We start from the raw sequence: 24187 nt of genomic DNA on the forward strand, positions 1-24187 counted from the left end.
TTGTAAATATATGTACAACGATATTAGTTGGGCCGTCCTTTTTGCAGAACTTTTAAAGCAGAACTGCAAAATTCAACTTGTAATTGATGTAAATAAAAATACAATTTTGCGTTAATGATTAAGTTTCTATAACTCGGGCTTATTTCGGGCTCATTTAATTATCAGACGAGCTCAGGTCGGGCTCGGACCTAAGTGCTAAAATATATTTGAGATTTGGGTCGGGCCTCACATTATAAATTCACGGTTCGGGCCGGGCTAGGTCCGGGCTAAAACTTCCGGCCCGTGCAAACCTCTAGCAGGTATAGAGCCCTTATACTCTGGTGGCACATAGAATTGTTTTGAGGTGTCAAGAAGATATAATTGTCCTAATTTATCCATACGTATATCAATTAGAGCCAATACAACGCAAAAGAAAAATTAAAATTAACGTTGAATTAGATACTAAGAAATAAGATACCACCAATGAGACGTCCTCCTACAAGATATTGTGAGTAAATCAAGGAACACATTGCTACATAAAATGGGAAGGAATTGTCCAACGATTGTAGAGAAAAATGATGAGGCCTCTATCCAGTAGTGGATTGATCATGGTTGATTATAATGAATCAATACAGTTCATATATAAATTGGCATATTTTACAAAACGAAATAAATGTACTTAGGTATACAATTAATAACATTTTGTAGTGTCTAGCTTTGTTTCTAGCTATAACTACACTAACATTCACGGAGTGAATATTTTCTTGTGCGTTTATTCTGAAAAGTGAAAGTGGCTAGCTAATCCATCATCTCTTATTTCTGACTACCAAGTACTTTGATTCTTGATTGGTTCGATTTACCTAGGTATTAATTCTAAGAAAACATTTTAGCACTATTTCCTTTTGCCCGTTTCCAATACTAATTATATGCTATATATGCCAAGTAATAACTTTAACGTTTCTAAATACTTTACCAAAAGAAAGTTTTCTCGTGCCCTAATAGAGTTGATAAGGGTCATTGATAAAGAAAAGGTATTATTGTGGTTATGCTTTTGGTTTATTATAAAACATTATTATAAAAGCGTAAGTATAACGCACCTTCCACCATGTGCTTATGTTTTTAGTTTATTCATGAAATTTTATTTTAGGGAGAGTGGCGAGAGGTTTTAACATAACTAAACTTGTTATTATCCTTTTGATAGAAAAGTTTTATGATGTGAGTTAAAATATGATTATTTAAGGCATAAATAAAAGGTATAAGCTTTAATGTGTAATTACATTAATTGTTTTGATTATTTCTCGTTATAGGTATGGCGTTTGTGAAGTGTTTATGTGGCATGACATGTATGGCAGTTGACAGATTTAAATTAAGCACATACAGTAGAGCGTCGATTATCCGAAGTAATTGGGGGACATGGGTGTTCGGAAAACTGGTTTGTTCGGATAATCGAACTGTACTGTACTGTACTGCACTGTACTGTACTGTACTTCTACAGCCAGTGCCAAACCGACAGAAGTGTGCTGATTGTTGAAACACAGCGACTGGCGGCTTGGCCGGTCAGCAGCGCCTTATGAAGGCCCCATTAGAAGCAATGTTCCGCCAGCGGTGGCTCAGTGCGGCGACTACTATGGGAAACTTGGTTTGGGAGTGAGGGGGATGATGGACGGTAGGGTGGGAGAGTAACAGGTGCGAGCGAGTACACAGTTCGGTTAAGCGGTCGTTCGGTTGACCGACGTTCGCTTATTTCTCTACTGTACTTGCTTATTTCTAATTGATATGAATGTTATATAAGTTGGTCACTCAGAACACAATTTTAGCACAAGTACTTGATTTTAGTAAGAAATTTACAGAGATAGCTTTGGTTTGATATGAACTATCACTTTTTTTTTGAACTTTCACATATATTGATGAAGATATCTTTAGTTTCAAGATAAGATATAATTTTAGAGCGACATACAGATAAAGCATGATGTAAAATTTAGCTACATAGTATACTATTTTCGAAATATTTTAAGGTTTTATACTATTACTTTTTAGGTTGTTACCTAAAGAGCTCGTAGTTATGATGTAAACCCATGAGCTCAAAAGATTGCTTTAGGAATTTGGGTTTATGCATATTGATTTAGACGATAGAGATCTGTCAATGCAAGATTTATATAATGGGGAAATTTATTATATAAGTTAAGCTGTTTTAAGCACATAAAGCAAATTCACGAACGAGATTATAAAATAATTTTCAATAGACCCAAAAGAGTTTCTTTGTAACGTCAGTTGTGTTAAAAGTAATAACTGTGCTCTCCATGGCATCTTAAATTTGCAGATACTTGGCGCTCTATACTCATAGAATTGTGATTTTCGGGAAATACGTGTAACAAAAACCTAATATTTCATTTTGCTCTATTTTCCACTTTGGCTGCCTTTTGCTTATCGCAAATACCAAGTAAAGAAATATTTGTAAACAGAGAAAAACTATGGGCAAACAATTAAATGTATTACTATTTACAACTGAATCTCGTACTTACCCTCACTGTTGTTCTTGGATTCAGCCGCAACACCATTTGCATGCCCATTCTGTGAGTCATCTTCCAATTGGCCCTTCTTATGCAATTCTATCAATAAATCTACAAAATCATTTCTCTTCACTTTGTTTTTTTCACGATATTCCAATGTTTCCTTCACGAATGATCTTGCCCAATTTGTAACTTCACGAGTTGTGAATCCGAAGCCCAAAAAGCTTGCAAGACCAGGCAAGAAAAACAGAGTAAAAACTTGCAAACTGCGAAAAAATCCAGTAGTGTCCATTATTTTAATTCCCATTTGCCTAAATTCTGAGTTAGGGTCCTGGAGAGCATTTCCTTTGATACCAAATGCACAAGAAGCAATAACATCAGTAGTGAATCTGGAAACAATATCTTTTATCTCTAAAGGCTCTTTAGATTTAGCAGATTTTTCCAGGCATGTGTTGAGTTCTTCAGCACATTCTGCCACAAATGGAAACATCTGTTTCATTCTTCCTGAAGTAAATACTGGAGTCATTTTAATTCTTAAATGTCTCCATTTCTCTCCTCTCCGTGCGAATACGTTTCTTCCTTCTATAGGATCGACTTCTTCGTCTACCTTGAAATCGCGATCACTAAAATACGAAAAATCTTTAATAAGGACAGCCTTTATTAACTCGGGATCTCGTATCATTAACGCTGGATTCCAAAGTGCGTAGAATCCACCAAATCGATTACCTTCTAATTCTTTGTAAATCTTTGCTTGCATCTCTGACAAATGAATTTTGCTCAATAAATTGTCTTTCACATTCCCAAAGAACGGGATAGGTTCCAGGTAAGGCACTCCTTTCTTTTTCCAATAACGATATCTGCTTGCAAAAAACCAATATATTAACCCAGTGAATCCAACAAAGGATGTAATTATGAAGATAAGCAACTCTGCTATAGACAACATGTTGAACTTCGGAGTTTGCAATAAGCGTCACTAGATGTTGTTTACGTCGGTTTCTGAAAGGAAGAAAATTTTGTTTATAGTATACGACACTCAGAGATCTTAACAAAATCTATGAGTTCGACTTCGAAAAATTCAAGACCTTCAAAGAAAACTTGACCTCTCAATATCTATGTACAGTCTTGTTGAAAAATCTTGACAACTCCTTTTACTTTAGAAGATTGTATTTTGGAATCGTACGTAGAAACTTCGAATACTTTGGCTGTAAATGAATGTCAATTATCCAAAGAATATGCATATTCGTTTAACTCCAACACTGGGTAAAAATAGAAGGTTTTTCATAAAAAAGAGATGGGTAGCCAGTTTCTTTTTAACAAGACTGTACAAAGGATTGTGTCGCACTCATAAGGTATGAATATAGATAAGTTTAACAAATTATACAGGGTGGCCCAATAATAAAACCTCGCACATTTGGATTGGCTGTAGCTGTCAGTGAAGAGGCGAGTCTTAAGTGACGTCATTTCTGATCACTACTCTCCTGTTGTTTTTAATTATCATTATGGTTTGATCAGGAACTCATCGCGCGTGCGCAGTTGAAATGTTTTTTTTTTTTCAAAAATAGCAGTTCTGTGATTACAGTGCAAAAAAAAAAAAAAAAAAAGTTTGCTATTCTATGTAATGAAAAGCAGAGGGTCGAGAATTTCTGAACAATAGGTTCAGCGTTGAAAAGAAAAAAAAATCATCTGGCCGTCCTAAGAGTGCTCGTACGTCTGAGATTATTAAGACTGTGACACAGTGTGTTTCACAGTTCCCATAAAGTTCTGCAAGGAAGCGTGCTTCAGCAGTTGGGCTTCCTTGATAGAGTGTAAGGGGAATTTAAACTAATAGATTTTTTACAACGTCAACAATCATGTGAGAATATCATGCAAAATGTTCCAGATGATACTGTTCTCTCGTGTAGTGAAAGAGCCCATTTCCGCTTAAGTAGTTGTGTAAACAAACAAAAATTTATGCTATTAATCTGAATATAACTCAATTACAAAGTGTTTTTTTAATACCATCTTATATTTTTTGAATAAATATCTTCCTATTTGTATTTTTTATTTATTAGCCTTTAAAATGTTGCAGGTTTTATTGGATCACCCTGTATTTTGAGATTATGTGAAATGTAAATAATATTTAGTAAGATTACAAGATAAGTTTATTTTATGTTTAGAAAGGAAACATATAAGGAAGAGCCGCAATAGTATGGGTGGTACGATGTATACCTGCCACTAGCGTGGCCTGGATTTGATTTTCGGAAGGATGAAATTTCTGTTGTTCTACGCTCGAGGTTCACCCATCCTATGTACGTGAAACGCATACGTAGGGTATCCTGGAGAACTAGAAAAAAAAAGTATGAAGCTTTGAGCTTACTACAAAGATGAAAAGAAATCTTTAAGTTTTACGTCCCACGTTTATGGCGGATAGGCTAAAGAAGACAGCGATGAGAAATGAATGAAATGGTGGAATGAAGAAAGTGGGAGGAAACGTGAGAACTCCGAAAAAAAAAAACATGCGCATTGTGTTTGTCCACCACAAATTTGTACTGAATACATCACCTCCATGAGTTTCGAAGTCAAACTTTGCCTTCACACATGGATGTTGGACCTTTGTGGCCTGTGAACTCTATTTTTAAATATATAGGGCTCGAAATGTGTTTAAATTCGTGAAGTTTAATATTACTTAGATCAGCGTTTCCCAACCTTTTTCAACTTCCGGCACACTACGGGTGTAATTTGAATTCTTGCGGCATACTAATAGATATTATTATTTGTAAATATAAAATACTGTGGTATTTTTTTCTGATTAATGATCTTTCTCACAGAGAAGAAAGCTCGATCACTGGTTTTCTCCCGTGTTTAATCATTATGCTTACTTTTCATTCTAATTTAAAAATAGAAAACAATTCAATGAAATATTCGACTCAGGTTTGCAACACTATGCTTGCTTTTTCGAAAACTGTATCCAAGCTTTCACTAAGATAGATAGATCACTAAATAATGAACGGACAAACAAATCTCTTTTACTTTTCAAACACAAATGTAGGTAATTTGTATGCATGTTTCCTTTGTCGAAATTATTGAATGATATTTTAAAATTTCAGGTTACGAAATAGTCTGCAACAATAAAGAAGCAACAATGGTCCTAACAATGATAACAAATACTTTTTTCAACATTAAAATTGTGCACGGTATGAAACTTAAAATTGTAGATTCATAGTAGAGGTTCATAGTAATGTGAAATACAAATATACATTTTCCCTTATGTCTTGGAATCTGATTGCTATAGAATTAATAATTTTGTTTCTATTTCCCCGCGGTACACCAGCGGTCCATTCACGGCACACCAGTGTGCCGCGGCACACCGGTTGGGAAACGCTGACTTAGATTAATAAACGATATAACTTTAATATGTCCTAATTAATTTTTTATGTATCAGATACATCACCAAAGATTAAACATCCTTAACTAATTTTGTTATGCTTTAATTAAGGATCGAACGATCAGAAACTGAACAATAAAGGGTGTTATTCATTAACCTAGTTTTAAGTATCATCATTGTAACAGTAACTCTTTCTTTTCGCCTTTGAGAATACATATGAACTGATGAACTGCAACAAAATATACCATAGTATGTATAATTGTAACTTCCAAAACATAAAACAAATATCTAATGTGCGAGTTTTTTTTTTTTTTTTTTTTAGTCACTTCTACATTACTTTTAACACATGTGTATTAGTAATATAAATATGTGTGTCACTGTTAGGGGGACAGAAACAACAATAGTTACTTAACAGTGAATATGTATACAGGGTGTTTCAAAACAATACCGACAACGGTTGGGAGGTGATTCCTGACACCAAGATAATACAAAAAGTATAGACCAACCTGGGTGCACAAATGCTTCCTTTCAGAGTTACAGGCTGCCGAAAGCATAAAAGAAAATGAGCTTTAAAGCTCCATAGCTCCAAAGCTATGGGACCTATTATCTGAACTATGGGAACTAGTTAGGTCGAGACTTCACTTAGGAACTAATCCAAACACACAAGTTTCAGAATCTTAAGTACACTACAATTTTTATTGAGGGAGTTTGGTTACGAGCATATAATTTGAAGTACTCACAACTACCTTTAGAAAAATTGTTGCAGAAGTATCGCAGGATTCTGAAACATGGATATTTGGATAGGGCACATACTAGTTCCTGAATAAAGTCTTGACCCGACTACGGTAGATTCCATAGTATTGGAGATATGGATCTTTAAAGTTAATTTTTTCATGTTTTCGGCAGCTTATAACTCCGAAAGGAAGCATTTGTGCACCCAGGTTGGTCTATACTTTTTCTTATCTTGGTATCAGAAATCACCCCCCAAACGTTGTCGGTGTTGTTTTGAAACACGCTGTGTAAGCAATAGCAGTGGATAAACAACAATAAATAATCTGCACGAGGAGAATAAACACTTTTAGTTTATTATTACTATGATCTATATCCTTGTAGTGTTATAAAAAATTTTCTCTTGATTTCTTTGAAAATTACGAAAGAAAATACTTCCCTAAGCAAATAATTTTGTTCAGCTTGATGCCACATATTCATTGATATGTCCTAATCTTTGAATAATATTATAGTTACACAAAAATTTAGGCTTTAGTATTAGGGTCATTCTATGTATTAGGGTGAAAAGGGGTTTTTGAGAGTTTGAAAAACGAAATTTTCACACTGTTCAAATTCATTATTTTATTTATTTTTCTGTTCGCCATAATGACTTACATTAAAATCAATACAGTGCTTCAATACGAGAACCAATATTTTCAGAAATATTGGTAAATTTGAAAAATGCTCTGAACGGAGGTGACAGCTAACTGAACGGAGGAGACAGCTAATTGATTGTAGAAGACTTTATACCAGCATGGATGTAACATCACATGAACGAAGGTGACAAAACCATCTATTTAAAATTTAAAAGTAAACATTTGTAACGAATTTCGAAAAAAGTAGTATTACATAATATAACATTATTATTACACATGTGCATAAATAATTGCCAATGTCCAGAGCTCAATTGTTGACATTAGTATTCAAATGAAGTATAGTATTTTGTTTAACATATGCTATCGTTAATAATTGTTTATTATAAGAAAAAGAAATACGATGTGCACATTAAAAATATAGCTAGTTAAGAGGCCTCATTGTGACGAAATTAAACTTCCGCTAATTTTACAGATTTTGTGTAATATCTTCAAAATGGATAAAATTAATTAAAAAGTGGAAACTCATTGTACTAGTCAATAGTATTTTGCATGAAATACCGTTATTACGACTCAACTATGTAATTTCGTTTTGCAGCCATTATTTAACGTGAAAATAAATGTTGTATCTATAAAATGTTTGCAAAATGAAAGCAGATAGGTGAGTCGTGATAACGGTATCTCAAACAAAATACTCTTGTCTAATATATTGTTTTTCCACTTTTCGATAAATTTTATCTATTTTGAAGATATTACAGATCACATCCCCTCTGTGAACGCAGTAATGAACGGAGGTGACATTACTTTATACGCACGGAGGTGACAAATTCCGCCATTATGGCACGATTAAGATATACCCCGAAGGTTAGATTCTGTTTACCCTTATTTTCAGCATTAATTCTTAAAAAGTAACATTATGATTCAACTAAATTAAATTATCATCTATTCATTGAATTAAAACCTTCTTCTAAATGATTCAACTAAATGCCTTCTTATAATTTCGAACGGAGTTGACAGCTTATGTTGAACCAAATTATAACAAGTGCGATTTCAGACTAATAAAAAGGAACAATCACCACCAACAATCTTCCCTCGCTTAACTGGCACCTTCCTTCGAAAGTTCCATAGACTAACAAGTCCTGAGACTACGACAAAAATAAAGTTGAGAAATATGGCGGACATATATGTTTTTTAAAATGCATTAGCACGTAGGTGACAAAGAAAACTGGATACAGAAAGATATATACTTTTAATGACATGAAAAAAGCTTTTGCTTATAAATTTATTTCCATTTATTCATTGATATTCATTCATACGTTAAAAAAGCCGTCTAATACTAGGCGAATAAAAGATAGTACTTAAGTAATTTCGAATTATTCAACTAAAACTGTAAGTGGTTAAAACTAGTGCTGTCGAATTTTTGTGACACTTGCGGTTTTCGGTTTTTGAGAAAACCGGTTTTCTGAAAACCGAAAACCGCAAATGCGGTTTCACAAAACTGTCATTTCGGTTTTATGAAATTTCACTTTTTTCAAAAACCTGTTTTCGGTTTTTTCAAAAACCGATTTCGACAGCACTAGTTACAACGCACGGTGGTGACATATCATGCATTTTGACATCAACATTTTAAAATAAAATTATAAAAATATTACTGAGCTCATTATTAATTTTAAGTTACCTTTGCGATGTATGTATTTACAACAATTTCAACATGTCTTGATTTCTACCTGCCTATAAGTAGGGATGCGCACGAGACGAGTCGAGACAGGATTTTCCAATAGAAAAATATATATTTTTCGAGTCGAGACATCACATTTACAGCACATTTTCGAGACGAGACAGCCACAAATCTTGTCTCGTGCGCATCCCTACCTATAAACATATCAGTTACATCAAAAGTCCAATTTCAAATAGAATGACCCCATTAATTATATTTTGGGGGGGCTATATCACATTAACCATTCTCTGTAGTGTCGTCTTTCTTTCTAGTCATAAAAAATTTTGATAAACGTGAACTTCAGGGTCTGATCTACCTTTTAATAGGTGGCGTGTTTATTGTAGAGCATCAATTTTTTATGGTTTACAAAAAAAAAAGAAAAAAAATTCTTGATTTTCTTGGAGACTACACATGAGAATTTAAGTGACCCATATAATTTTGTTCAGTTCATTTATATGATATATATATCAATTGAAATAGATCTCGTATTTGAAGAGTTTTTACTTAAACGTTTCTAATGTTGCTGTTTTTGTTTTATTTTTATTTAAACAATATAGAAATATAATCTAAGAAATTCCTCTGACCATTCTTTCTTTTCATACAACATTATATTCTGTTTCGCTCTGTTCTTATAAAATTAATCTAATATTGATTTTGCTCCTTAGTTCTGGCACTAATGTTCTGTTGTTTGTTTGCTCAAGGCACCTCTTTTCTCCATTCTTCTCCATAGCTGCCTTTTAAAAGTTTTTTTTTTTTTTTTTAACTTTTCACCGACAACAGAAGTGAAGAAAGCATGGTGATCCCTTAAAAGAAAATCGAATTGGACGCTTCAACAGATTTACACGTTTCTTGCTCCCTCATACCTAAAAAGTGCCATTTGAAAAATTTGTCCGTCCATTCGCTAGTCCTATAAAAAGATATTCACTTGCTTTAAGGCCATACAGTTCAATGTATCAACACCAAATTTTAAACTTCAGTTTTTCTATAAGATTTTCTAGAAGAAGGTTCAAATTTTCTTGGAGGTATCCCCAAAAATGAGGGTAGTTCACTGAAGTCTGAAAATGAAAAACTGTGATTTTCTTCGAAACGGCTATAACGCTTTTGTTTGTATTTCATACATTAATATTTTACTAACAACTCTATGCTGTGGTATGAGTTATTTCTCTTGGATAAATTCAGAATTGGCAGTTCACTCTCGGGGGTAAGTCCTTTCAGTAAGTTCTACGAGGGTAAGTTCAGAAATAAATGTTTCAGTAATAGCCTGCACTGTAACTTAATTTAGTGCAGGCTATTTGAAGTGAGAAGGTTTAGTGCGGTGGCCCGTACCTTTTACTTCGTTAACTTTTGCATACCGTTATGTTTCTATTTCATAGGTTACAATAGTTTACCTTAACTATATATGATGAATCTTTATTTTAACTCTTGTGCAGAGGATCCCTGGTTCGATCCCAGCTTTGTAGTGGACAAACACCGTGTGCATGGGTTTTCTTGGGTTCTTCCCTTTTCCTTCCACTTTCTTCATTGCACCATTGCATTCATTTCTCATCATCAACGTCTCCTTTAGCCCACACGGCGTAACCGTGGCACTAAAACTAAAAGATTTAATTTCATATTGAGATTTTATGGAGAGAGCCACAAAATACATTTTTCTCGTTACTGAAGGTCTCTTTCATCAATCTTTTTTTTTCTTTGGGGGGGGGGGAGTTACTTTACACGTTATTCCATTATCAATAGTATTTACAATCTAGGTACGGGAGAATGGGTGTGAGATGACACAATAGTAGAGCGCACACCTGTGATGCGATAGGTCCCTGGATGCTATGCAAATTTATGGTGAGCAATATGGTGTCCGTGGGCTTCTTTAGGGCTCTTCGATTTCATTAACGTCTTGATTCTATCAATTCTTTTATAATTATTTCACTTTCATCAATCAGCTGTCTCCATTAGCCTAAAAGGCATAGCCCTGAAATGATAATTACATATTTCATCTCATTTTGTAGGTGTCGAAAACTACTATTTGTTCGACTTCCTCCCTTTCTATCTGCATATATTTCATTCAGATCATTTCAACTGCCATTGCCTTTAATGTGCTATATTTGTCCCAAGATTCTTTTGTTAATTTTTTTCTAGCTTCATGAAATGGAATCTTTAAAGTCCGACAATTATCCCTTTACGCTAGCGTTTCTCAACTTTTTTTTCCTTTGGGGCACACAAAAGTACGTTTCAAACCTTAACGACACCCCAACATGTGATTTTTTCCCCTAGATCCGAAAAAAGCAAACACCGAAAAATACCTACAATGCATTCCTTTTAATCATGGAACGACTATAAAATACAAATCTCACAAGCAAATTACATAAGACCCTTGAATAGAAGCATAAAAGAAACATATGATTCTTAAGCAGGAATATGAGAAATAAATATTACCAACAGAAATATAAGACACCATACTTAAAACTATTGTGCTACCAAAATGTCTTGAGCCGTGGCAAAATGTGAAATAAAGCTCACACCCTCACACACCCACGAGTTGAGCCAATAAGGGTTCGGCTGTTCCTAAGCGAGAGAAAGCGAGTGGAATTCCTTCAGCCGATAGCAGCGCTTGGAACGGAAGACTAGGGATTAAGTCAATGTGGTATATTTATAGTGAGATGTTTGCCCCTGGAGTTTCGGGTTCAAACCCTGTTCCCGCTAAGTGAACTTTGTGGTGGACAAACACCGTGTGCGTGGGTTTTCTCTTGGTTTTCCCATTTCGGTTCTGCCACATAACATTTCAACAATTTACCAACAATTGTTTTTGTTTATATTATAGCTGCGGAAAGATGCGTACAATACTATTGTGGCTTTCGTTTATTGTTGCTTGGAAAGCGGTTGCGTGCTAATGTATGACCCATCGAGCATCTCTATTGCTTCAACTGAAAATTTGGGACATGTTTCATAATGAATGGTATTCTATGTACAACCCTAGCATAAAGTTTTTCTATTTGTTCTATGATAATGTATGTAATCTTATATTAATAAAGTTTAGTAATAAATAACTAACTCTATGGGCTATGGAACCCAGAGGTTCAATGCCGCGTTCACAAATACGCTACATTAACTTCTATCCTTAGCCAACTGAATCCACTTTCTATTTTATATTCCTATTTCTGGGAGATCCATCTAAATATTGTACTCCTATCTGCGCATAGTTCTTCCTAATGATCGTTTTCCGATTGGATTAGGGATGCGCACGAGACAAGATTTGTGCTTGTCTCGTCTCGAAAATGTGCCTGTCTGGTCTCGAAAACGTGCCTGTCTCGACTCGAAAAATGTATATTTCTCTGTTGGAAGAGCCGTGTCTCGACTCGAATTTTGTCAGGAAAATCCTGTCTCGACTCGTCTCCAGTGGAATTTCCAGTTAAAACTTTGAAAGCTTTTCTACTTTCTCCAAGTCTGGCTGCATGACCTGGCCATCTGAGGCTCCTAGGTTTGATGACCTTAACAATGTGTGGTAAACAGTATAAATTATGTAGTTCCTCGTTATGAGGTTAAAGTAGAGTACTCAATAATTCGACACTTTCGCTAATTCAGCAACCCTCTTCGAAAGAAATGGCCAGGATAGCGATAGTGTACTGTATTTAATTGTATTTAATGTGTCTATAACCTGGTTATACCCTTTATGTTAAAGGAGACGTGAATAAAAGTAAACGATGGTAGAACGACAATGTGGGAGAAAACGGGGAGGACCTCTAGAAAACCAACGGGCATAATAATGATTTTGTGATCCACTACAAATTCACTTGTCCTGGAGTCAAAACCAGGGACACCGAGCACCAGCAGTGAGCGCTCTACAACTGAGTTACCTCTCCCGCGAGAAAACGTACAAAAAAATACATCACGAAAACTCCCAACTGAACGAAAATACTACAACCAACCAAATGCTTTGGTTTGCAATGTAATGTTTTAAATCTTATTAATTTATTATAGTAATTAATTAATAAAAGAGAGATTAAATGGTGAAAATGAAATTATGTTACTTACTGTTTTCAAAGGTTTGTGATGTTCACTACGCACAAACGCTTAAAACACTGACAGTTTTTGGTATGAGTCGTGCTGTTATATAACGTAGCTATCTGATTAAAATGACACTTAGATGAGTTAGCAAGAACTGGTCAATATTGCCAACTGCGTCTAAATTAAATGTTCAAGAGTGGTGTAAAGAAAAGATTAGGGTTTAGGGTTTAGATTTCTGGGCTTTCAGCATCTAAGGCCATTTAGCCCTTCACGTTTGAGGGATGACGTCCCTCGGCGATCACACAATCCGGGGAAAGGGAAGGAAGAAGGATGGGGGAAGGAAGGAAGCGGCCTGGGACCTATAAGTTAGGTACCACCCCGGCATTTGCCTGGTGTGAATGAGGGAAACCCAGGAAAACCTCATTCAGGGTGGCTGGCTTGAAAAAGCGTTTTACACTTTTTCGACCGAGTGCCCCCACCGGGAATCGAACCCGGGACCGCTCGTGTAAAGAAAAGAGTTAATAGAAAATACAATTATTATTATTATTATTATTATTATTATTAATAATAATAATAATAATAATAATAATAATAATAATAATAATAATAATAATAATAATAATAAAGATGGGCAAATCTAGCCCAAAAATTATGATTTTTCTGCATAAATAATATCGTATTGCTGTTTAAACAGTATATTTTCACATTTTTTCATGTCATTTGTTTTTGTATATGTATACAGCATGTATAGAATTGTCCAATAATGTCCTTATATAAAGTGAAAATATTATAAGAAAAAATAAATCTGTGCTGTACGTACTTTTCTCTGGTAAATAAACACATGTTTAATCATCCGCAAGAATCGTTATCCGCACACATTTGGTCTAAACTAATGTGGAAGAAAGACATTCTAGTGCTGTAATAATTTATTTATACAACACACCACAACCATCAGTGTTAATTTCATGTTCTCTACGTATAATCTACAGTCTGCGACTAAAGTTCTTTTCATTTAGTAAAAATTTATTTTCGGAGTAACTGTGATATGGCTGGAACGTACAGAAATCTACATTCTTTTAAATTTACTGACAACTGTACTTGAATTGTCATTCCATTCTGAATTTTATTTGCGAAACTTATTTCATCATACAGAAAGAACTTTTGTAGCTGACTGTACATATCTCCTTGAACATAGCTCACGTAAGATTATATGTCATCTTGATTTTTTTAAAAAAGTAGAAGGGGTTTCTCAATATTTATGTATAAAAATGAAGTTGACTTTGTACGTTGTATTTTCACGATAAAACGGGCTGAACCGTTTGAAATGAATTTTTAAACATGGTTAGCACTTAGCTCAAGTCGGATTTATATCATTACACTTTAAATGAAACGTTTATCCGAAAAGAGAGTAAAGACTTTTCAAATTGTTTACAGAAATAGAGATTTCATAAGACTCAAAGCTAGAGAGGTAAACCTTGGCTTTTAAACTCCTGATTAGAAATTAATAAACGTTTCACTATTTTCGAAAAATCTGCTTCTAAAGGTTTGGAAGTGGAGGACAATTTCCACAAATAATATTCTAATTTCTGATTTTGTATTCATAGAATGTCTAAAATGAGGAAGCAGCGAAACTGTTCGAAATAAATTCTGTGGCACTGTGCATGAAACCCGTAACTCACAAAAGTTTGAACATGCAGATAATGGTACCCCTGCAGTGCCTTTACCGGTACCTTTAATACATCATCCCTCCAATCATTACTGTTGCATATACAGTAATATAAGAGCAACAGAGATAGTCTAGAAATCTTTAATAAAGAATTTTCCACGCATTTAGACTTGACTTTCTGAGAACTTATTTTTGAGTGGGTTATGGGTTTTACGCACGGAGCCACAGAATTTATAAATATAATTAGCACTTGAGTATAGCAGTGTTTTTAACATTCACTTTGATTGAAATACGTATGCTAAAACTAAAAGACTTTCGTTTTTCACGAATAGAATATTTCAGGTTCCCATGAAGTTAGGGGGATAAAATTCGGCGTACGAACTTCTTATTAAAAACAAGTGAAACAGTTTTTTTTCTTTCTTTAAAAAATCCGCTTTTAAAGTAAAGAAGAAGATAATTTCTTTAATATTATTATAAGATTTTGTATTCATAAATACCCAACAAGAAGTCTCATTTCAGTTGAAGACCTAAACTTAAGTACGTGAACTTTTTATTAACAAACAAGCAAATAATGTTTTAAGTTTTCGAAAATTCAGCTTCTAAAGTGTGTGTGTGTGTGTGTGTGTGTGTGTGTGTATGGTTGGAGATTGTGATATCTTTGCCTTAAATATATCATAATTATTAATATTCAAATATGTGAACGTTGTATATCGAAGCATTCGAGTGCATTTTTTTTCTTTCACTCAGGTCCTCATTTCGACTGTTGTAATTTCATACCTTGCTGTGAGTTTCTCTGTGTTATACCGTTCCCTTTGACATTTTTATCCAACCATTTTTTCCAAAAGCATTCACCTTCATTATTTATCTGTCTTCTTGTCCTTCAGGGCACAACCACGAGAAAAGTAACGTTATCCATGCGAAAAGTAACGTTAGGCAATCCAACAATACACTTGTGTATTGCGAAAAGTTCCAATCTTTTTTAATCACTTTTGCATTTAATTTAACTTGCTTTTGTTGTACTGAAAGTAACGTTATGGTTGGATTATCTCCAATGTTATGCAATCAACAATACACTTATATATTGCGTGGTTGCTCATATTAGGAACATAAGAATACATTTAAACGTGAATCAGAGAAAATGTTTGGCGGCCAGTATTTTAGAAGAATACCATTAATCGGAGATATCTTTATTCGCGAAACTAGTCGGCCAATTTATGATTTTTCACTTCGGTAATATAGTAGGTCGCATCGAGATCTACGACGTGAGTCCAGAAAGTAAGCTTTCCAAGGACAGTTAACATAATGATCTTGAAACAAGAGACATAATGATATTGAAATGTTCATCGCCACAGATACAGCACAAATGACACTCCTTTTTAACATATTCATCACCAGAATTCAGACACATGTTATACCGTAAAATCAATTCTCGTATTTCAGCCACTTGGGAGCGGAACTAGTATATGACAGCCGTCCGCAAATATTCATCACTATCAAATAGAACTGAACACTCTACCAGTACGCTATTGTGCCTCTATTTTGACTATAGGTTAAAATATTTTTTAAAAATATATCATTAAGAAATATAGACTTTATTCCCGTAGTAATATGATGCGAGGCAAAATGCTTGGACATGTGTTAAAGATTAAAAGGTATAAATCGTAATTTTGTTTTTAAGTAATGGTCAACTATAAGTTTATAATGTTTGACAGTAATATAAATAATTACTAAATGAAGTATAATAAATACAGATTTGGATAAACTGATATCTTTTTTATTATTATTTTTTCCCAGAAACTAGCAGCAGAAGCACTAGGAGATAAACAAAACTGCAACACACTGTTCATGGTAAATATATAAAAAGAAGAGAGAGAAATAATCCCTCCATGAGTGTTAGTTCGTGCGTCACTTATATAATCTCTTCAGCGAATGAGACCGAGGCGTTTTTATTTGGGTTTGAAAACAAGTGAAGGTTGTTTAGGCGTGTAGTGATGTAGAACATCAAGGCCAAGGACACTAGCTAAAAACATGCAAAGCAATGAGCATAAAAAAAATCAGCACTCTTTACTTTTACTAAAGTGTTTGAGAGTAACCCTCTACGAAATACTTCCTCAAAAGCAATACTCTACTTTTAAAAATGTTTTCTTTTTCTTGTATTTGTAATGTCACTTTAAAATAGTGTAGTGTTTTAAAATTGTGAGGGGGCTCGATGGCTCAGTGGTAGAGCGTTCACCTCCGGTGCTTGGGGTCCCTGGTTCGATCCAAGCTCCCGCCGTGTGGACTTTGTGGTGAACAAGCACCATGCTCGTGAGTTTTCTCTGGGTTCTCCTGTTTCCTCCCACTTTCTTCATTTCACCATTTTATTCATTTCTCATCATCACCGTCTCCTTTAGTCTAACCGGCATAACATGGGATGTAAAACTCAAATATTTCATTTCATTTCTTTAGGAAGGGTAAAAGAAGGGTGTCCAGGGCCCTGTTAGAACCTCTTAAATAATAACAACAGTTTATAATGTTTCCGTTCATGTATTAAAATTAAAAAGTGATGTCACATTTACTCTTTGCTTAAATCTAGTTGCTTCATTATAACAATGACTAATCATACTTATCCAACGAGACAACAACAAGGTGTTATTTATTACGAAGCATTGTTTTTGGTTTGGGCAATTTTTCAAACGCACAGCGTTTAGTTGTTCAGTCCAATCCAGTAAGTGCTTAGTTGATGAAAAACTTAACGTAAAGTGTTGCAAGATTATTTTGTCTAAAGAATCAGATTGTTGATACTATTTAGATGTAAATGTGCATTCTTTTCAAAATCATCGATACGTATTTTCTGTTTTTTTTTTCTTGTGTTAAAAATTTCAAAAAATTGTAGGAAAAATTTTTTGGGGGGACACGTCGCTGATTTTTTGTTTAAAAATTTGTTTTACATTTAGGTACAACTTATATTTTTTTCGGGGCCTGAAAGTGATGGCAACATTATCAAAAATAAATAAAACTGAAAACAAACGTGTTTTTTCGGGCTCTAAAAAACCTCCCGTCGGCTGAAAGTATCTATTAGTGGTTGCTTCGCTGGCCGTACACACTGGCGCTATCTACCGGTAGCGCTCTCTACCGCGAGCTGAGTGTAACTTTGTTGTGCAAGAGTCGTTGAAGTGGAAGTACTGTTACGGAGATATATTTGGTGTTTCTATTCCGAAATGGACCCAATCGAAGCAGCCGAAGAACAACAGAAGAGGAAGGGACGCAAGAGAAAGGAAAATTGTGAACTTTGGCAAAGGATTGTTTGAAGGGGGTCCTCAGCTTCAGGGCCCTAAAATGGTGGAAAAACTGTACAAAAAATACGTTTGTTTTCAGTTTTATTTATTTTTGACAATGTTGTCATCACTTTCAGGCCCCGAAAAAAATATATGTTGTACCTAAGGGTATAACAAATTTTCGAACAAAAAATCAGCGACGTGCCTCCCCCAAAATTTTTTCCTACAATTTTTTGAAAGTTTCAACACGCAAAAAAATTAAGGAAATACGTATCGATGGTTTAAAAAAAATACACATTTACATCTAAATAGTATCTACAATCTGTGAAACTTTCAAAATTTTTCGATCACCCCCACCAAAATTAAAAAACTATATATATTCAATTTTGAGCATGTATCTTATTAGGATATATCCTTTCGGGAGGGACACCTAGAATTACATTTTAAATTTGGGAATTGTTTAAAAAAAATAGTCAATTATGTATGGGACTATATATATATATATATATATATATATATAGAGAGAGAGAGAGAGAGAGAGAGAGTCCCATACATAATTGACTAATTTTTTTACCATTGCCAGTTTGGGTTCCATTTCGTTCCCTTTCGTGGTTAAAAAATTTAGGAAGATATTGACCTGCTTAATAACGGTTTATTACGTTGTATAGATTACTATAGACCCCTCATAGATCAAGGGTACATGAACGAACTCTAAAATTTTGGAGGTCATAGGTCACGGTCAATATGTCTCCATCAGGAAGTCGCAGTCGGAAAGAGCGATTGCCGCGGCCGCCGGAGGCAGCCGTTACCCGTCCGCGGCGGCACGATGATCTACTTGCTCATAGTTGCCGACCTTTTGCCGAGTTGGCAAGCGGTCGAAAATCGTAAAATAAAATGCCCTTTGCGGACTCTTTGACGACTGTTGCCGACCGTCAGATTCGGCAAAACAGTCGAAATGGCCTCTTTCCGACCCTCAGCCGATTCCTTACGCCGGTCTCCATTCGACGGCGGCTCCGGCCCATTTAATACTCATTTCCGGCTATTTGCCAACTGCTCGGCAAGACAACTATTCGTCGCGGTCGAAAATCGCGCTGAAAGAGGCCGGTGTCCGGCGCCGACAATCCGACCGCAGCATCTGGTCGGCATGAACAAATTGTCCGACTAGGCGGCATGATCCTGATTGGGGTGACATGGTCCAAGACTAATTTCAGCATTTGATCATCTTTTCTTATCGTATATGCGTATAAAATTGTCAAAAAAAATCTTTGGGTGGAATACTTTACTTTTGAGATCAAAAGGTCAAGGTTCAGTTTGGATTGGTGGGTCTTATATGACCTGAACCATCCACCCTGAAAGGATACATTCATTCTTTGAGAGGGGTGGTAGAGCGTTCACTTCCGGTGCTTGTGGTCCCTGGTGCTTGTGTGCTCGCGCCGTGTGGACTTTATGGTGGACCATCCACCATTTCATTCATTTCTCATCATCACCGTCTTCTTTAGAATAACCGGCATAATCGTGGGACGTAAAACTCTTAAGATTTCATTTCAATTCTTTGAGAAGGGTAAAAGAAGGGTGTCCAAGGCCCTGTTAATACCTCTTAAATAATCACAACAGTTTATAATGTTTCCGTTCATGTATTAAAATTAAAAAGTGATGTTACATTTACTCTTTGTTAAAATCTAATTGCTTTATTATAACAATGACTAATCATACTCATCCAACGAGACAACAACAAGATGTTATTTATTACGAAGCATAGTTATTGGTTTGGACGACTTTTTAAACGCACAGCGTTCAGTTGTTCAGTCCAATCCAGTGAGTGATTAGTTAATGAAAAACTTAATGTACAGTGTAGCAAGATTCTTTTGTCTAAACTGTTACATTCCTTATTAAAACAGTTCTTTTTTAGTGAATATAAGAATTGTCAAACTAAAATGTTTTCAATTTAAAATTTTTAAAACTAAATATTTTCAAACTAAGTTTTGATAAACTAAAATTATCAAAACCAAAATTTTAAACTCAAATTTTCAAATTAAAAATTCTTAAACCAAAATTTCAAACTAGTAACTTTCGAACCCAAAATGTTCGAACTAAGTGTTTTCAAATAGGAAACCTTGAAACAAATATTTTCAAACAAAAATTTTCAAACTAAAATTATTTGAAACGAAACAAAAAAAAAAATCAGTCAGTATTCGGGGAAAAAGTTTTCAAGAAATAACAGTGGGGATGGGGACTAAGACCACGTGACCTCTACCAGCCAACAAGGATCGTCAAGATTTTGCTGACTGTATTAGATACGCATATTCATACTACTACAATGATCCACCATTTTTTGTCTATTTCTTGCAAAATATTTCGCTATAAGGCGAAAAACTTGTAAAATTTTTAGTATCAAAGAAACGTGATTTTTTTAAAGATTAAAGTTGAACTTGAAGATAATAGTATTCGGGATTTGTAAAATGTCATCAGTGAATTTAAGAAACAGTATCGTGTTTTCATATTAAATAAATCGAATGGCACAATTTTCACGGATACGGATATTATTTTGAATAGATGGAAAGATTTCTTCAACACGCAGCCAATAAATAATGTTCATAGAGAAAGGAAAAAGCATACAGAACAGTAAGTTGCAGAGCCTAATCGAACAGAAATATAAATTGGTATATAAAAATTAAACAAACATAAATCTCCAGATGAAGACGAAATTTCTGAGGAGTTTTATTTGGAGGAAAGTTGTAGAACGGGACACACACTAATTATCCTTATCAGGTACAAGGAGGAATTACCACATGAGTAAAGAATTAATCGTTGTTCCAATTCACAAGAAAGGCGGCAAAACTGATTGTAGTAACTATCTAGGCATCTGTCTTTTGTCAACATCCTATAAAATCCACTGAAACATACTGTTAACAAGACTGACTACATACGCAGATGATATTTTCGGAGATTATCAGTGAAGATTGAGGCGAAATCTATCACCTATCGACCCGATATTTACTATTCATCAAATACTGGAAAAGAAATAGGGTTACAATACTCTGATACATTAATTTTATTGATTTCAGAAAGCCCTGTGACTCTGTCAATAGAAAAACATTGTACACCCAAACACAAAAGTATCTTCCCCTAAGTGTTCTAATTCCATTACTTGGGTCCAGGCAATTTGCAGTTGTGAGAACGCCTAGAGAAACGCAACCCAGTTACATGTAACTTTTCTCGGCACTGACAGCAGTTGGTAGCCCGGATCCAGGTGTTTATCCAGGTAAAATTGTAAACTAGGTGACTAACGAAACAGTTCTCCATTCTAAGATTAATCTCTATGGTTCGGGATCGTGTTTTCCAAAGAACACCATATATTTATCTTAATATTGCTGTGTATGTAATGTATTATTTCCTTATACTGTATGTTTAGAGAAATAAAAATACTCACCACGCATGAATCAGAAAATGCTTGAAACTAGCTGAAAATATCAAATCTAGAACAACTGCTTTAAGTAAGTCAGTAAATAATTGCCTTCATTGAGAGACCTTCTCAAAATCTCCTAACTCCAACATCTTTTTCTTTCTAGAGGAGAGAAGATCTTGCTTGTCACACTGTGTATGTATTGAAATTGAAATTGTAACATTTAAAAAAGTTGTAACCTGACTGGGATTTGAACCCGGGTCCCCGAATAGAAGTTTAATGCGCTAAAAACTTACCTACCACGTCACTTCATCTTCCATCTTAGCTATTAGCTAGTTAAAAGCATTGCATGTAAGACTATACAGAAAATACTCGTACTAATACTCGTGTAAGTAGACGTTCCTTATGAGAGTCACAATGACTTGCTCGAGGTTTCCTTCTTTAACTCAAAAACAAGTGATATAGACCTTTGTCAAACAGGAAAATATCACGAAACGTTCTTCAACATGAAGCTACCTCATCGTTTTTAACTGGTCCCGATTCACAGTACTGCAATTCTTTCTCACCGTTACTTCTAATTTCTGAAGAAGAAAAGCCGGCATACATTATTTTTGCATTCTTTGAATTGCATCAACACGTGTAAAATTAGTGTGTGCTATATTTATCTAACATAACTACTAGTTTATTTTCTTATCTTTGTATGAGGGACTAATGGCAAAGTGGGAAAGCAGAGAACTGCCATTCCAGTGACCTGGCTTCGAATCCCGGCGTGACATTTATTTTTTCTTTATTGAGAGGTAGTGTTTACGTTATTATTATTATTATTATTATTATTATTATTATTATTATTATTATTATTATTATTATTATTATTCGTATAATTGTATGAATTTCAATGGTAACTGTCGCTTATGTGAGTGTCACAATAATTTACTCGAGATTTCTTTCTTTAAACAAAAAAAAAAAAAAAAAAAGGTTATCAATGAGGAACATATCACGAAACGTTCTTCAAGTTAAGGCTACGTCATAGTTTTCAGCGATGGTCCCCATTTATATTACAATTCTTTAGGTATGGGCACAAGTCGACTTAAAAATCGACTCGACTCGAAACTCGAAGCGAATTCGAGTCGAGTTTCGAGTCGAATCAAAGGTAATTTTCTCGAGTCGAGTTCCAAGTCGAGTCATTGTTCTGAGGTCGAGTTTCATAAATGGCTCGCTCGTTTAGCTCGTTTAGCTCGTTTTAACTCGTTTTGAAATCATTACCTGTTAGACTGGAAAGCGAAAGCTACGAGAAATGTAAGCAGTAATGTGGAATATTTTTAGTGTTGCTCATGGGACGTGACATTGCTCGCATCTCCTCTCGTCTCGATTAACAAGACGACAATGGATTTTTATAACGAGACAGCCTCAAATGTCGTAAGTACTAAGATAAATGTATTCTGTATTTCTTACAACCAAGGCTAAGACCTGCACGGTCGAAGATTTGAGCCGAGCAGCCCAATCCGGGTAGTGATGTTAACTGACTCAGCTCAGTTCAACTGAGCCAACATCTCGAGCCGACTCCGTTGAGATGAAACACCTACTCGGATCAGATGAGCCATCGGCTCAATCCAGCTTGGTTGGGGTACGCCATCAGCTCGGTTTGGTTCGGCTCGAGCAGACTTGGGTGGGTGAGCTACTTGCTCGGATCGATAGGGAATGAGCTGCGAGCCGATCCGTTTGAGCCGTTGAGAACCCTAAACCACGGTCAAGCAGTGTTGAACAAGTTTGGCCGGCGCTGTAACGATTTTTGGTTTGAGCCCGGATGCTTGTTTCTCCGGAACTCAAATCCAGAACTTCGTGAACGATGTCCTTGCCGTCTAGACTTGACGACTAAGAAGGTCAGCAGTCAACTAGTGTTTAGTATTCAGATATGCCTATCTTTCATGTTTATACATGGTGTTGTTATAATAATAATAATAATAATAATAATAATAATAATAATAATAATAATAATAATAATAATAATAATAATAATAATAATAATAATAATAAGTAGAAGAAGTAGAAGAAGTAATAGTAGTAGTAGCATCGTTGAGAATAATTATATTGTTTATGTAGGATACTTGAAGAAAGTACTTGAAACTACACACAGCATTTGGCTCGATTTTCCTCGTTTTGAATCGAATCGAATCGAAACTCGACTTAAATTCGAGTCGAGTTGGAGGAAATTTTTCGAGTCGAGTACTCGAGTCGAGCTCAAAGATGACTGTTTCAAGTCGAGTCGAGTCGAGTTTGAGTGAAAACTAGCTCGAACTCGCTCGAACCCATCCCTACAATTCTTCTTTACCCTCTAGTTTCCAAAGAAGAAAAGACGGTGGAAATTATTTTCACATTGTTTGAATTATATCAACACGTATAGAAATAGTGTGTGCTATGATTATCTAACATAACTAGTAGTTTATTTTCTTATCTTTATCTGAGGAATTGATGGTGTCGGTGGCAATAGCCGAGTGGTGTCGGGCGTCTGGCTTCGGATCATGAGGCGCAATCCACGGGGGTTCAAATTCCTCTGAAGAACAAGGTCGGAATTTTAACTGTCCTGGATATGTATGTGTTCTTGTCCCTGTCGAATATGGTAAAAGTCGAAGAGGCCTTGTATACGAGAAAACTCGGGTATCTCAGGAACCTGAGGTATGATCGGTTGATCTTTTAAAAAAATGCAAAGTGAGAGCAGAGAACTGCCATTACAGTGACCCGAGTTCGAATCCCGGCGTGACATTTATTATTTTATCTTTATTGGAAGGTATTGTTTACGTAATTGATATTGTAATTGTTATTCCTTTATTATTATTATTATTATTGCAAAGTCGAGACTTGTCTACATATTTTATATTTTATAAATTTTCTGATTGGATTTCAAGTCTTTTTGTTGAATAATTAACACACTCCACT

The 24187-nt window shown here is 35.1% G+C and overlaps 1 protein-coding gene across 1 annotated transcript in view; it reads right to left on the reverse strand.

The window, feature by feature from the left end:
* LOC145660800 (uncharacterized) overlaps positions 1-24187 on the reverse strand; it is a 121984-nt gene that overhangs the window by 16832 nt on the left and 80965 nt on the right. The window contains exon 11 of the mRNA XM_081726212.1: positions 2502-3461. Within this exon, the coding sequence (XP_081582338.1) occupies positions 2502-3461 (960 nt within the window). The remainder of the gene's footprint in view (positions 1-2501; positions 3462-24187) is intronic.

The sequence above is a fragment of the Thermobia domestica genome, chromosome 9 (genome assembly GCF_964235325.1).
Source record: "Thermobia domestica chromosome 9, izTheDome1.hap1.1, whole genome shotgun sequence".
Classification (NCBI taxonomy): Eukaryota; Metazoa; Arthropoda; class Insecta; order Zygentoma; family Lepismatidae; genus Thermobia; species Thermobia domestica.